General features: G+C 38.9%; 1 protein-coding gene across 1 annotated transcript in view; it reads right to left on the reverse strand.

The window, feature by feature from the left end:
* Nucleotides 1-15,874, reverse strand: part of UTP20 (UTP20 small subunit processome component) — a 91,126-nt gene that overhangs the window by 55,439 nt on the left and 19,813 nt on the right. Inside the window, exons 16-25 of the mRNA XM_070454080.1 lie at nucleotides 15,177-15,327; nucleotides 14,444-14,506; nucleotides 13,531-13,689; nucleotides 11,980-12,056; nucleotides 11,142-11,221; nucleotides 10,524-10,767; nucleotides 6,568-6,753; nucleotides 3,239-3,329; nucleotides 2,099-2,184; nucleotides 1,184-1,309 (exon numbers count right to left, since the gene is read on the reverse strand). Of these exons, the coding sequence (XP_070310181.1) occupies nucleotides 1,184-1,309; nucleotides 2,099-2,184; nucleotides 3,239-3,329; nucleotides 6,568-6,753; nucleotides 10,524-10,767; nucleotides 11,142-11,221; nucleotides 11,980-12,056; nucleotides 13,531-13,689; nucleotides 14,444-14,506; nucleotides 15,177-15,327 (1,263 nt within the window). The remainder of the gene's footprint in view (nucleotides 1-1,183; nucleotides 1,310-2,098; nucleotides 2,185-3,238; nucleotides 3,330-6,567; nucleotides 6,754-10,523; nucleotides 10,768-11,141; nucleotides 11,222-11,979; nucleotides 12,057-13,530; nucleotides 13,690-14,443; nucleotides 14,507-15,176; nucleotides 15,328-15,874) is intronic.

Below are 15,874 nucleotides of genomic sequence, written 5' to 3' on the forward strand. Positions count from 1 at the left end.
AGTGTTTTATGCATACCTCTCAATTCATACAGAATAATAAAGACAAGTCCTCAAGGTTCAAGAGTCAATAAGGGCAGTGAGTGAAACCAGCTTTTGTTTATTTTTTTTTAAACTCTAGGCCTGTGGGGATGAAGAACGACCAGCACAGTTTGGAGCCACTGTCCTGATTCATTAAGCACCCGGAGTTTTATACATCACTGCTTTTGTCTGGTCAGCAAAGTCAGGAGCACAACGAGAAAAGGTAACATCTTTATGAAGAAAGTTTTAACCACGTGGATGTCCTAAAAGCATCTCTGGGACAGCCCCCACCAAGAAGGAGCAGACCACACTTTAAGACAAGAACAACTGTTCTAGAAACATTACTGTTAAATACAGCAGCAAGACAAGGATAACCACAACTACCACCACTTCAATTAATTCATCAAGGCTCTGTAGGGAATACGTAGATCCAACAACAAAACAGTGAAGGGGGTATTTATATCAGAAAAGGGAAGACAAACTCCATCTGATCACTACTGACTAAGAGGCATGGAGTTTGTCTTCTGGTAGAGAAGATGGATAATAAGAGGCCATGTTGGATGATTAAGTACTGTGATGAAAGATTGTGGTATGGGTTCTGAGAGGGGTGGTAAATCAAAGAGATGTTAGAGAAGCAGGTCTAGGCTAGGTCATACCAGGCCCTTAAAGGAGTAGTAAGGACTCCATTTGTTGTTCTCAGTAAAATGGGACCTCAAAAGGTTTTTAAACAGGGACTAACAAGCTGACTGATGACTGTTATTTACAATTATTTTTTGACCCAGAAAAATACAATGAAAACTATAAAAACTATAATAAAGTTTTATACATGTATGGTTAGTTTTTATATCTCATAATTAGTTACCTATCAAACAAATGCATTATTTTTACTATTTCTTAATGGCTTAAACCTTAGAGAAATACTGGATTTAATTTTAATAGCACTATTAAAATAACACAATGTCAAGATCTTTCCTCAGATTAGGGACAAAATATTTAAAATAAGTCTCTATAACAATTTGACTTTCCCAAAAGAACAAATTATAAAAATAAATAAAATTCAAGATGAAATATTCCATTACAATTGCTGAAAGAATCATAATACTATGTTCACAACTGTTTTTGTGATCAATCTTTAAAATATCAGTTTTGAAAGAGTATAAATTACCTCATCAGAATAGGAAACAGTTCTACTCGGTGGGCTGCTTTCACCACTGTATTATCTTCAGAAATGCTAAAATGCACTATCTCTTCCTTAAAGTTTCTGTCTTCAAGCAGTCTTTGTAGGTTTTCCCTTTAAAAATGGAATTTAGCACAAATCATCACTTAATCAAAAATACTTTTTAAAAATATAATTAATAGAGTGATAAATATATACATAAAAGAAATAGGCATTAAGAATATTTTATATTGTAGCTGACATCCATAAAAGAAAGTCTTTACACAAATACCTTCCAAAATGGCAAGTTTCAAATTTTAAAAGGTAAGGGGGATCATAGTGAAAGTCAAAGTGGCTCAGTTGTGTCTGACTCGTTATGACCCCAAAGACTGTATGGTCCCTGGAATTCTCCAGGCCAGAATACTGGAGTGGGAAGCCTTTCCCTTCTCCAGGGGAGCTTCCCAACAGAAGGATCAAACCCAGGTCTCCCGCACTGCAGCGGGTTCTTTACCAGCCAAGCCACAAAGGAAGCCCAAGAGGGATCATAAGGGGTTAGTCAGTAATGCAGCTGTTTAAAAAAGCATAATATGAAAGCTTTCTTCAGTTCTTGGAGTGTAATTATGATGATTCCTTAAGTAATCACCAAGATTTTAATGCCATTATATAAGCAGGAAGAAATGACATAACCTTCTCAACACATATTTTTCAATCAATATTCTCTCTCCTACCTTATTATCTATGAAGAAGCACTCTTAACAAACATACTTCTAGTTTTCATTTCTTACCTGAAAATAGCACTATGATTACCTTAGAAAAGAGGGTAATTTCCTGGGGCCTTTAAAAAATTACTTTATAAGAGGCTCTCTGGTAAAAAGAGTAAAAATAGCCCCCTAAACAGCATTTCTTTAGCTTCAAATAACTTACCTGTAAGGGAGAATATGTGGATGTTTATATGTCATTATGCAATCCAGTGTTATTTTTTGTACCATCTGATCCTGATGTAGCAACAACTAGGAATGATATTTTATAAAATAAATTAATGAAGTCAGATATACACATGCCATCAGACAGTAATTTACTTTTACTAATTTGCTAAATTAAAATTCTTAGAATCTAAATTTTTAGATGTGGGCTAAAGATGATTCATGACAATAGCTTTAAATTGTCTTGGAGGTAACGGAAGATGAACAGAATGTATGCAGAGAACAAAACAAAAACACAACTCTGACACCTGCGTCCCACATGCCAAGACTCTCAGGTCTGTCTTTTGGCCAAGGCCAGTTCCCTACACGACTTCAGGTTGACACCAACTGGATTGGTCCTGTAATGAGGGAAAGCTCTTTGCTGGTAACCAGTCAGTAAGATGCCAGGAAAGACCCAGCTCTGAGGCCTCTCTGATCAGTCCAGATTTTTGCTTCCTGTCGACAACTGAGAGTTTGGACTTCTGATTCTATAAACAAGTTATATCTGAATTACAGACAAAATAAGGATAAATTCTGCCAAAATAGTGTTACATTTAAAAAACCTCCAAGTGAAAAGAGAAAACCTTATTTCCCCAGATGGCTTAGAGGGACATCCATGCTTACTCTGCTTCTCACATCAGTTTTTTCCTCCTGCAACCTTCTCTGGAATTCAAGGTCATATACTATAACTGCACTGGACTACTGCTGCACCTACTTTCATCCAGTCTACCGGATCCTGAAACGCTAGGGCTCCATAAGGCTAACTCGCCTAGCAGTGAAAAGCAGCAGCTCTCTTGGCACAAACCCCTACTCCCTTCTAACACCCAGTTCTCATTAGACAACCAATACTTTGCTACACCCACTGTTAACACAGCCAATCAATGTTTAGTCACCCTCAATTTCTTTAAAATCCACTAAATCAGTACTGTCTAAAACTGTTCCTCAAGGTATAGACAGTATCTGTTAGTTAAAAAATATATATTTAAAATATAGAAATCAGCCCTAGTCAACAATTACTGAAAACCTACAAGTTACTTGGGTAAAGAAAATGGTAGAGAAAAGTCCACAACTAACTACACTGACAAGAATTAATTTTACTTACCTGAAGATACAGCTCATATAATTTGGATTCCAGATATAAGGCTCGTGGATTTGAAAACTTAGAGAAAACTTGCAAATGAGCAATTAACTGCCTAAAATGCAAAAAACAAACAAACAAAATATACAGAGAGAAAAACAGAAAAAAGAAAAACCAGAAATAAAAACAGACATTATATTCTTAAGATGATAGTATCTACCAGTTTTCTCTGACAAGTACTCTAAACATCTCAAATACAGTTTCACTGTTAATTACACTAGCAAGTTTTAACTACTTGAATTTAGGAAATCATTCTCCAGAAATTCCAAATCTCAGGCAGGCCTTTCCCTGAAATTCAGGCTCCCAACCTCAGAAAATCATTCAGGATGTGCTTAGAATGGTTTAAATGAAGCCAAATATAGAAAGAAAGTAATCAAAACACTTTAACATATTCCAAAATTGAACACAGATGATTTTTGGAATGATCCTTTTTTTTCTGCCTAGTTTTTATGCAGTAGACAGGAAAGTGGAACATACTATACTTCCTCACTTTCATATAACATAAAAATTGATGTCAGGCAGCAGAGGTTCAAGTTTGGATAACCATGGCTCTTGCTTACCAAGAAATAGAAAAACAGAACAATGTTCTGTGGTTGGAATTTAAATTTGAAGATGGGGTTGCCTTCAAATAAATGGTACCATCAGAACAGAATAAGCAGAGCGCTTCTACTGCATTTACATGTTCAACTTCCTAATACTTAAGATTCTGTGAAGCTTTAAAAACACTTGAGAAAACTGTTTTCTCTCTGTATAATTTAAAAGAGGTCTTAAAACTTAAAGAAAACCCAAAAAACTCTGAATGAATAAATTAAGATCCAGAGAGATATCATTTGCCTCTTTCAAGAGCCTAAGCGGGGAGAAGTGAAGAGTGGAACCCAAGCCGCATGCATGGTTCTACCATTCTGAGCTGCTGACTCTGGGGAGAGCCACAGAATGTTTCAGTGACTCATTCCTCATCTCAGCAAAGAGCAAGACTTCTAGCTTTTCTGCAGGACTGAGTCAAAGAAAACACGCTGTGGCACTTCAGTTCCTAAGAGCTTAGTGAACAGCACATTTCTTTGTTCTTAGGCAAAACAAAAACAAAAAAAGCAAAACTGAAAGTCTTACTAGTTAATATAGAGAAAAACAGCTGGAAATTATGACCTCTTTAGACACTGTAGAAAAACAGGGGTAAGGGAAGCACTATTATTATATTTAGCCTAAATGCCTATGATGATTAGTCTTACGTGTCAATCTAAGTTACGGTCCCAGTTATATAACAAAACACTAATTTAGGTGTTGTGATGAAAATATTTTTGTACATGTGGTTAACATCCACAACCAGTGGACTTTAAATAAAGGAGATGACCCTTAATAATGTGGGTGGGCCTCATCGAGTCAACTGAAAGCTGGAAGAATAAAAACTGATGTTTCCCAGAAAAGGAATTCTGCCATAAGGCTGTCACATAGAAATCCTACCCTATGAATTTCACGTTTAAGACTACAGCATCAAACCCCGCCCGTTTCTAGCCTGCCCAACAAATTCTCTGGTAAGCTCTGACTGATACAATGTCCCTGGAATTACTTATCACTGAGCCTTTGCAGTTTTACAAAACACAATTTTAAAATCTACTGAAACATATATTCCTTCCCTCAACATTTACTAAGTATTTTTTATGTGCCATGTAGCTTTCAAGAGTCAAACAGAAGTTAATTTACAGGTTCCCATTAAATACCTACCAGTGAGGGGTGTGTTCCATGGGTTAATAAAATTGGACTATGAATATACTGAGATGGCACGCAGAAGAATGTGATTATCCATTTACTTACACGTGCAATGACGGTGAATGCTAGCTAGCAACATTCTAGGTTTGGCTACAGGGGGCAGGGAAATTAATCAAGACATGGAACTTATCTTTAAAGAGCTTTAAATTTACATGGAAGATTTATTTTAAAAAATTAATATCCAAGGCAAGGAACAGCATCTGATCAGAGGAGCTGTGATCGAAGTTTGAAGGTGGGTAGATAACTAGATAAATTCCAGTTTAAAAGACAGGAAGAGTTTCATTGAAGAGGCAATGTGAGAACTGGGCCTCAAAGTTATTACTAGAATTTCCCTTGGCAGCAATGAGGCAAAGGCACAGTCCACGGACAAGACAAAAGATGCATGAGTGCCTGAGTAGCCTATTCATTCACTCAGCAAACAAACATTAGGACAAACCTTTGGTCAGCTGTTATGCTGAAGCACACAAAGACAAACACAGCAATCTCCTTCTTAAGGGAAGCAGTAGGCGACAGGTAGGAGCAGAGGCTGGGCCGTGATCCTTCTCGCCTGTGCTTCATACACTATCTCCATCAGCCAGCAAGTCCTGCTGGGCCTGGTACACTTATTTTTCAGCTTCAAAGGTGATCTCCTCTTTGTAAACGTCTTCCCTTTGTGGTAGAATTATTATTATTATTATTATTTTACTGTGCTCCTGTAACTTCTTTAAAAACACTTCTATTAAAATATTTCACCAGGCATGAGACTGCTTCCAGCTCTGCAGAGGCTGAAGACCGTTCATCCCTGTGGCTCTGCACTTAGCAGAAGAATCTCAATCCAGCTGCTGAACGATGGGCTAATAGACGACTCACGGGAGAGTCTCAACAAGTGGGCACGTGGGATTGAGATGCAGTGTTACAGTCACACAGCAGCACCGTCTGGTGGATCCCTGACGCCTCAACTCAGACAATCTTTAAGGAAGCTGAAAGCACAGTCCCTTCTTTTTTCTAAGATTTCTAACAGTTTCGGTAAAGGAATAATCCAGAGAGCCAGAAAGAGAATATAACAGCATGAAAAAGCGAAGAAAGCCAAAAGTAATCAAGACAGAAGTCAAAAGACAAAGTTGAGAGAGCTGACGCCCTTATTTGTAAGAGAAAAGACGTTCCATTCTGTGTTCCCTGAGCACACAAACATACTGTCCCAGTGCTATGAAAGTGAACGGCAAAGGTCAAGGCCATTTAACTGCTACAGGCGTCAGGGCTCTCATCTATAAAAAGGTGCTATGAGCAGATGATTCCAAAGTCCCTCAACTCTAACACACTGCAGCTAAACAAGAAAAAATAAAAAATAAGCAAGCAAAGAAAAAAAACTCAGAACACTGGCAGTTTTCTTTAGGCTGTAAAAGAAAATCCTGGGAAGATGCAGCAGTTTGGTAAATAATTATCTGAGCAATTTCATCCCATTCCTGGCTACGTCACAGGCGGTCACACAAGGTCTCCTCCTGCCTGCCCGGAGCCCTGGACCCGTGATCTTTCAGCAATGCTCAACCTACTTTGCCGCAGCTCTTCTTGTCTTTTTCTTCTGTGAGGGTTCCTCCTGGGGCCCCAGCTCTTCCTCCAACTCTTCGTCATCTCTGGCGGCAGTTTCCTCTTCTGCTTCCTCCACCACCAGCCCTCTGCCTTTTCTTCGCAGATCCTGGGTTGGTGCAACCTGCAGATCTGCTGGGTAATACTCATTGCTACAGTGGAAAGAGAGTGATATGAGACAGATATCCTAAATGCTCGTGAGAGATGTGTGCCCCCAGTTCTTAGACTCACACACAGAAGAGACGCCAGAGGCCCCTTAGCAGAGGTCTTCTACAACATTTAAAGTCAGCCTCTCTTAAGGACCTTATTTGACAAGTCAATCACTAATTGCAGAAGACAGCCCGCTTCATTGCTACACTGTTGAGAATAACTGAAATGTCTATTTTGGACTAAGCTGAAATTGTCTCTGGACAACTCAGTTGTGGTTCCCTGTCTCTGGAACCACAACTCAGGGAGGAGTGCGTAGGGGCAGATTACATTACAGTATTTAGACCAGACTGTATGTGTATCCCAGATACATTGTTTTGAGGATGTCCTTTCAAAAAGAAATGTCACAACAAATTCCAGTCCTCCAGGTATGGCCTGGTAAGACGGGGGGGACTATCAATTCTGTTGCTTTTGAGGGAAGTCACAATATGACACAGACTCGAATGGAATGTCCAGGCAATGAAAATGAGTAATGCTTCATGTTTTGGCTCCTCTAAGCTTGTGCACTTGGTATTCATATGGGTTCTTATTGAATTCCATCCCTTAAATTTTGGTCCACTGTTGTAGGTAACTAATACTACCTTGAAGGCTATTGCTCAGTGCATTACTTTTGGGTCACTTTGGTTCATTCATCTAACAATTATTACTGTGTTGTCTATTCTGTGCATGATGCTGGGTTATAGATGTGAGGAAACTGATCAGACTGACTTTAAAGTCCTCACTCAAAAATATACTGACACATGTTTGAGGATAGCATCCTACAGACACACCTTAAAAAAAATATACTACAGGTTAACACACTATACCACACCTGGAGGGTTGAGACACTACCATGTCAATGCTGTATTCTTAGCTAGCAGGGTCTTCCCCTTAAGAAATTTTAAAAAAAAATGAATGAATGAATGAAATGAACAAAGTTGTTCTGTCCTTTACAAACTGTACCATCACTATTTAAAAACATCTGTATTATACTCTCAATGCTCAATTAACCAAATGACGTATTTTTAACCTTTACCTCCAAGCACAGCATGCTCACTCATTCATTTACTAAATAAGAAAATTCATACAAAGCAGTTATAGGAGTGTCTAAGCCACAGCGAGTAGTCATTATATGTCACCTATTATTAAGATACTGTTTCTACTGTTAGTCATTCATTCCTGCTGCTGGTTTGGGGCTTCTTAGAAAATGTTTACAAGGGATTCACAGTTAGTACTAATATCAAATAATTTGAAACATATTTAGAAGTGTAAATGTATAACCCCCCAAAAGTAAAAGCCCGTAATGTATTTCAAAGCCAGACTTAAAGGTGACTCTTGGGTTTTCCATTAGTTTGGATCATCTATCAAGGTATTGGTTACAGGCAGTAAGTGCCAATTAACCTTAAAACATTTTTTTAAAATTGTATCTTTTTAGTCATTGTCTTTTTAAACTCAGAGACTCACTTCCTACTACAGCCTCCTCTCTCCATCCCCACCCCCACAGTACCTAGTCCTACTAGAGGTAGATGTTTACATGAGGCTAAGGAGTAATTTATTTCTTTACGGAAAAACTTAAAAAATCAACATGACAGGAACATCCTACTAACACCTTTAATACCAGCTTACATAGGTACAGCTCCTTGAAATTCACAAAACAACTGATAAACATTACTTTACATGATCTTCAAAACAAGGATGTCACTGTTCTCATTCTGGAAATAAATTAAAGCCCAAAGAGTGAAAAAGAGAAAATCATTATACTACTACCGCCGTTATCTATTGACCTGTGTGCATCTTTGCTTGTAACCTTTCCCAGAATGCATTATTCATGCAAACCTTGTTATTTACGCATGGGATCCTTTCTCCTCTTGCCTATTCAAAGACAGGGCTCTGGCGACTTCACCCCCTCTGGCGTGCCTAGCTTCCCCTCCCTGCTGCTCACTCACACCAGCATTACATACACTGAGACTGTCTAGGCTGGACAGCAACGCCGCCAAAGGCCCCGTCCGTTCCCACACGGCCCACGCCTGCTTCCCTTCTACAAGAACTGCCCATACCTGCTGTTTCCATTTTCCTTCTCCATTTTCTCTTAAGCCCATTTTAATCATACTTTCATCCCTATCAGATTAACCAAAACAACGCTTGTTAAGGTCAATTCTAAAGACCAGTCAATTCTTATTCTCCATCTAACTGATGTCTTAGAGATCTGACCCCACTGATCACTTTAAGGAACGTTGAGTGGCCTGAGTTCGTCCATTGCTCTTTCCTGGCCTCCTCGCTGGTCCCTTAAAATCTGCTGCAACGGGTCCTTGGAACCTTTTCTCCCTGTATTTACCCTCCAGGTGTGACTTCACTATCTCATAACCCACCCATATACTGATGAGTCTCAAATTTATTATCTTAAAACCAAATCTTTCCTTTGAACTTTAAACTCCACACTCAACTTGAAATCTCAACTTAGATGTCTGTTTAGTATCCCAAATTTAGTATGTCTTTTAAAAAAACAGAACAAAACAACTCTTGATCTTCCCCACAAATCAGCAAACTTCTGTATTTCTTCCAATCTCAGTCAATGGTTAACTTTCTTCTTCCAGTTGCTCAGGCCCAAAAAAAACCTTATAGATATCCTTAATTTCTCCCTTTTTTCCTTCCTGCATACCCCCCACCACTCACAACCTCCATCCTACATGTAATGTTAGCAAGCGCCTCAGGTTAATCTAGTCGCAATTCTTCAAAAACGTCTTTTAAGATTGAAACCTGAGAAGTGTCCAGAATTCAACTACTTCTCACCGTCTGCATTACTCCAACTATGGTCAAGCCACCATCATTTCTTACACAGATTTTTGCCATCTCCTCCCAACTCTCCTCCCCAGTCCCTCTGCTCTCTCACTTCTGTCCCACAGTCCATTCTCAAAACAGAAGCCAGAAAAATTCTAGAGAAAACTTTAGTTGTGTAATCCTTGTTTAACCTTCCCAGAGGTTTTCTATTTCACTGACAATAAAAACCAAAGTCTTGACTGTCACTTCAAAGCCCCTACACAAATTCATTCTCCTGTTAAATTTTTTGCTCTCACCTCCAACTACTTTCTTCCTGGATCACCCTGCTGTTCCTTGAAAAGGCTGGCAGGCTGTGGTCTGTGGCCTGCCTAACCCAACTCTACACCATTTTCCCATGTAACAAAAGGATAACGGAAAATTCACCTTTGACTGACTAGTACTGTTCTATATTCCGCATCCCTTATCTTTAGCGTTTTAAAGCAATCTGACTCTCACAGAGCATATCTAGTCAAAGTAAAACAGTGCTCCAGGAAGTTCTTGATATTCTTTGAGAGCACATTCCTCAGCATCATGAGAAACATTCAAGAGTTCAAAACAAGAGTGGCTGGGGTTGAGTGACCTGAAAGTACCTTTAAGCCCAAGGCAGGCAGAAAACAACGAACAATAGGGCCAGAAATCACAAGGCCATTGTGCACTGATCTAAGTCAGTATGGCCTTTCTTACTTTGCAACCTGGAATTTTTTATTAACACCATTTATGAGCTGGTTAGATTTTGATTCATGTAAGAACAAGTGAACAAAACTAGTTTATTTGTTACCCACAGAGCCAGTGCTTTAGAGATAGGCTAGTGATTTGAAAAGATGACAGACGTAAGAACTCAGACAATCTGGGAATTTCACTTTGTACCTTCTCTTCCTCACACCCTACTAGGGACACATTCCTAGGAAAGAACACTTACTCGATAAATCTCAAGAAAAGAGGGGAAAGTTCCCTGGACCGTGGCTCCACCCTTTCCGGGAACTTCGCCAGAGCGCGCCAGAGCAAAAAACGAAAATTGGTGTGGTCCAGTCTTTCCTGAAGGTCAGTTTTCAATGTCAACTGCTTGTGATAAAGAGCTCCAACATTTCCTTCCTGAGTCTGCTCCCAATTTGCATCTCCAATAGACTTCTCCTCATCTCTTTTGTCATTCTGCAATTCTCTCTCTGAAAGAAAAAAGGTCATCATAACCACTAGAGAAATGTTACTAATAATATCTGCTCTATGTATGTCTTCCAGTGGGGGAATTTCCTTCTCTAGTAATACAAGCAAACAAGAAACCGTATCCAAAGGTTACTAAAGACAACATATTTCTCATTCTGCTTCCCAATTTCAAGTGTAATTAAGCAAAAGAAATAAGAGAATTCCCTGGCTGTCAATGATCAAGAAAGACTCTGCCCTTCCACTGCAGGAGGAACAGGTTCAGCCTCTGGCTCAGGAACAAAGAGCTTGCAAGCCTCACAGCATGGCCAAAAAATAATTAAAATAAACAATCATTCCCCCCACTCCTCAGTTCTCTCCTTTAAATCCCTTTACATACCAGCATGTGTAGCTGCTTTTTCTAGATGCTCATAGTAGACTTTCCAAAACTGCTTATTTTCCATTTCATGTGCATGAGAACTAAAGTAAAGATCATAAAACAGATATGTGGTATAGGTCTTATTTTGAGAGATCTCATAGGAAAAAAAAAGTAAAAAAGGATATAATTAAAATATTAAGTTATCCCTGAATGTGGGTCATAAGCAACTTTTGTACTTCTTAATTTTCAAAATGCTTGCACTATTTAGAACTAATAGGGTTTTGAGAGGGCGCACATAATATTTCCAATCTGACAAAAATTCAGAGTAGACCACCTGAAGACAAATGCCTACAAAAGAATAGATTTCTACAAAACAAAATATGCATTTTTCATGCGATTATGACAGTCCTTTTTGGAATTAAAGGGTTTTGGATACTAGATAGTGAAGGTTTTAAGAAGTCCTTATTTTTAAATTAAAGTTTGGCTCAATGATTTAATATATATAAATAAAATTATGTAATTATTATAATCTTTTTTATTATTATAATTTTACTGTTACTATAAAAAAATTCAATAATACAGACATGCAACATAAAGGAAAAAGAGAAAGTTCCTCAAAGTGATTTCAAAGCACAGAGAAACATATATAAAACACTTGACTTGTCAAAAATCTGGTATCAGATAGAATAATTAATGTTTATCTTTTCTTCACCTTGTCCCACAAGTTACCTTGTCTTTAAGGTAACTATAAATACTATACACATCCAATCATTTAAATCACACGCTGGAGTATAATACTGGCTCCATAATTCTGCAGTAAGGAAAGCACAGCAGTTTTATCCATTTCACCCAGGCTTACCTTATGAGTTCAATAACAGGATCCCAGAGAGCACTGAAGTTTACATACAACATGCCTAATAAATAACGAAGTGGCACCTGCAATCATAGAGAACAAGTTCAGATCAGCATCAAAATGCACATATCCTGACTTAGGACAACCTGAGGTTTGGAAGGAAGCTTGTGTTTTAAGAAAAAAACTTCTAGGTACCAATTCAGATTTCAGTTACAGTAATTTTCCTCCTCTCCCCAAAATGTCACTGGCTATTCAACAGAAAAGAATCACTAAAGCAAACACAGTATTCGAACTCACTCCAGATGTTTATGCAGGAAGAATGTACCTGAATAAACAGATTTGACTCATGATTAAACTCGCTCCTAACAAACACTGCCATCACCTGACAAGACAAAACGTAACAGTCATCAGGAAAGTACAGGTGCCTTAGAAGCCAACAAAGTACTCTGTGAGTGGCAGCTGAGGCTTCTTGAGCAGATATGTGAGTTCTTAAGACTATACATCAAGAGTTTAATTCAGAGGATCTAAAGTCTTCTCAGTCCCTTTTTGAATGACAACCATTGTCACCAGCATCCCCATGTGCTCAGGAAGCATCATGCAACACAGTAGTTTCATTGTTATTTGGGGGTGGTGTTTGTATCTCTTTTGCAGCAGAACCCTTTTCCAAGTGAAACATAACATAGGACATACAAAACAAGAACAGAACTGCTCTGACAGAAACGGGAATGCCTCCATTTGGCTTTCTTCCCAAAGGGATCATGATATATCATCAAGGGTCATGGACAGAAAATGCCTCATAGAACAGGTAGAGTGCGGACGTTCTGCTGCATTGAAAAAATCTGGAGGTAAGTTGCTATTCAGTCGCTAAGTTGTGTCCAGCTCTCTGCAGCTCCATGAATTGCAGCACACCAGGCTTCCCTGTCCTTCACCATCTCCTGGAGTTTACTCAAACTCATGACCATTGAGTTGGTGATGCCATCCAACCAAGAGACTTGCAAGTCTTCTCCAGCACCACAATTTGAAAGCATCAATTCTTTGTATGTGGCTGTTAACTTGACCTTGCTGCTCCTGTGGCCACCGACTATTTATCCTCACACCTGTATGTACTTAGTCGCTCGGCTGTGTCCGACTCTTTGACACCCCATGGACTGTAGCCCACCAGGCTCCTCTGTCCATGGGGATTCTCGAGGCAAGAATACTGGAGTGGGTTGCCATGCCCTCCTCCAGGGGCTCTTCCCAACCCAAGGATGGAACCCAGGTCTCCTACATTGCAGGCGGATTCTTTACCGCCTGAGCCACCAGGGAAGCTCCCTTTTACTCACATACTACGCACATACTCAGGAGAAGGGAGGATAATAGACTATTGTTACTATTGAAAAGGCTGCAGGGTCACTGAACTCAAAACACTGAACAGAGCTAGGAATTTAATTAAATTCTTTTTTAAAAATTCTTTCCACTTTTCTTTTGAAGATTATTTGGTATACTTCCCTTTTATAAAAAAAAGAAGCTAGCTAGGCAGATCTTAAAGTATAAATAATAAAAAAAAAAGTATTTTACCTCCTGCAATGGCCCATCAGGGACTGCAGACTGCACTACATCATGCCTGAGTTTCCTCAAATGAAGAAGCTTCTCTCTGTAGTCGTTCACAGTAGCTGGCACGAGTTCTGCCTGGCGCAGGATAGCAAACACAGACTGACGTTCCGAAAGTCCATCCTCCTGAACAACCACAGGAAACCAAGAGGAAGGTCAGAGCTTTTATTTTTCCAAAAAGAGCATCAAATGTGCACAGAAGTCTAAAAGATGAAAACTGGCATATATTAATGTTTTAAATTAAATAAGTAACACATTTTTGGAGTAAATGATTCTTTCTTCTTCACACTACTTACTTTTTGGTCAGTAATTTATGTTTAAGGTCTAGCACAGGCATGAAAAGTAAAAAATCTCTAGACTGGCAACATTTGTCAAAATAAAGCAAATGTATATATACTTTCACTGTACAATTCTACTTCTGGAAGCAGTCATTTGCATTACTGTACAGATATCTGTGCAAGAATGTATACAGCAGTATTATTGGAAATGATTAAAACTACCAATAACCCACCTAAGCATCCACCGAGAGAGAGCTGGTTAAATACAACATTTGAAACTGTGGGGCAGTGTTCGAGCTTCAAAAGAAACGAGGTAGGGCTGGAGGAACTGGTATGGGAATTCCCGCATGACACCATTTGTTTAAATTATGTAAGTATGTACTAAATTATATGCGTATGTGCAAAAAGTCTAACAGTCACCAAGTAACTGGATTTTCAGTAACGGCCTTACTGAAGGGGCCGGAAAAAGAATTACAATTTTTTTCTTCAAATTTTGTGATAGATATTTACATAGTATTTTAATTTTCTGCAAAATTAATTTTAGGAAAAAATATATCATATTACATTTTTTTTAAGTTATCCAAAATGAACAGTTAAAATACCTCCATTAATTCCGGAAGCCGAACCTCAAAGTGGTTTAGGATCCTTATTGTCAAAAGTCGAATCTACAGAAATTAAAAGGCATGTTTCAAACTCCAAAGTTGAAACGCAAGAAGAAACTGATAGAGTAAATGACAGCTAGACTTAAGTTTCATGGGATTATAAACAATATACCTACCACTTGTCAAGAGTAATACATGTTTATTCTATTTCTTATTTCATATTCTAACACCAACCAACACCTTACTCAAATGGTCCATGGGACAATTAATGACCAGACTAGACTGAGAAGATAACGAAACCATAAAACCATGTTGTTTCTGTGAACTATGACACTATAAGCATCTCTATAAATAAGTGCAAAGATTCTGACTGAACTTCTAATTCCACTGAAATTAGTGATCCTTATTTACAAATAACATGTTCAGGTATTTCTATACACCTGAATGAGCAGAATTACCTAGAAGTCTTTGAAAAATCATGTAGATATTTTACTTCCACCCTATGCCTGATGAATCAGAACCTGGGGCTGTGGGGACCCAGAATCTGTATTTTTAGTAAGCTCCCCAATTAATCCTGCTGTAATCAGCTTGTAGGTCAGTGTTTAGGAACCACAGCTTTAAACAGAAACCACCTCAAAGCACCATTTTCTAATTGAGGCGCTCTGACAACCCCTGGCAATACAAATAAAAACAAAAGATGAGAGGCAGAGAATACACCACAGAATCACAGTACCTTGGCTATACCAGTTGAAATGTTTGCTTGTAACTTGGGAAATAATTCCATTAAAGCCCCCTCTGAAAGTGGCCCCCTGCAGCCACATAAGGATAATCTCTGGTAATAGAGATCAGCCAACAGCAACACAGACGGCTCCAAAGGAAACGTTCTGCAACGAGATATTTATTAGACCCCAAGTGTGCCACACACCCCAAAGAAGTCAGGCTATACTAGAAACCACAGAAGATTATCACTGATGACAGAAATGCAAGACAGAACAGGTAAAAGTTATATGTGGACATTTAGCATCACTTAAGACATGAAGAATCTGAGGCTCAGCAATAGTGAGTGACACGCTCAAGGACAGACACACAGCCAAGCGGAGGCAGAGACAGGATTATAATACTGTATTGTGACTAAAGTCCAATGCTGTCTTTTCAGCAATAAATGACAATGACACATGAGACGACATGTAATATTTGTGGGGCGTTTTCCTTGTGCCAGGCACTGAGCAGTGAGGGAAGAGGTACAGAGCAGGGGCCGGCACACCAGCTCTGGGGCAGGGTAGGCAGCCCATCCGCATCAGCGAAGGAACCCCAAATAAGCACTTAACCACTGTGCGCTATCCTCCAAGTATCTACTGAGTGTCTACCATGTACCAGTGACTTCCTAGATAGAGCAGGAAACCACAGAAAAAGCCCCTTATTCTAATAGCA

This window comes from Odocoileus virginianus, chromosome 23 (assembly GCF_023699985.2).
Source record: "Odocoileus virginianus isolate 20LAN1187 ecotype Illinois chromosome 23, Ovbor_1.2, whole genome shotgun sequence".
Taxonomy (NCBI): Eukaryota; Metazoa; Chordata; class Mammalia; order Artiodactyla; family Cervidae; genus Odocoileus; species Odocoileus virginianus.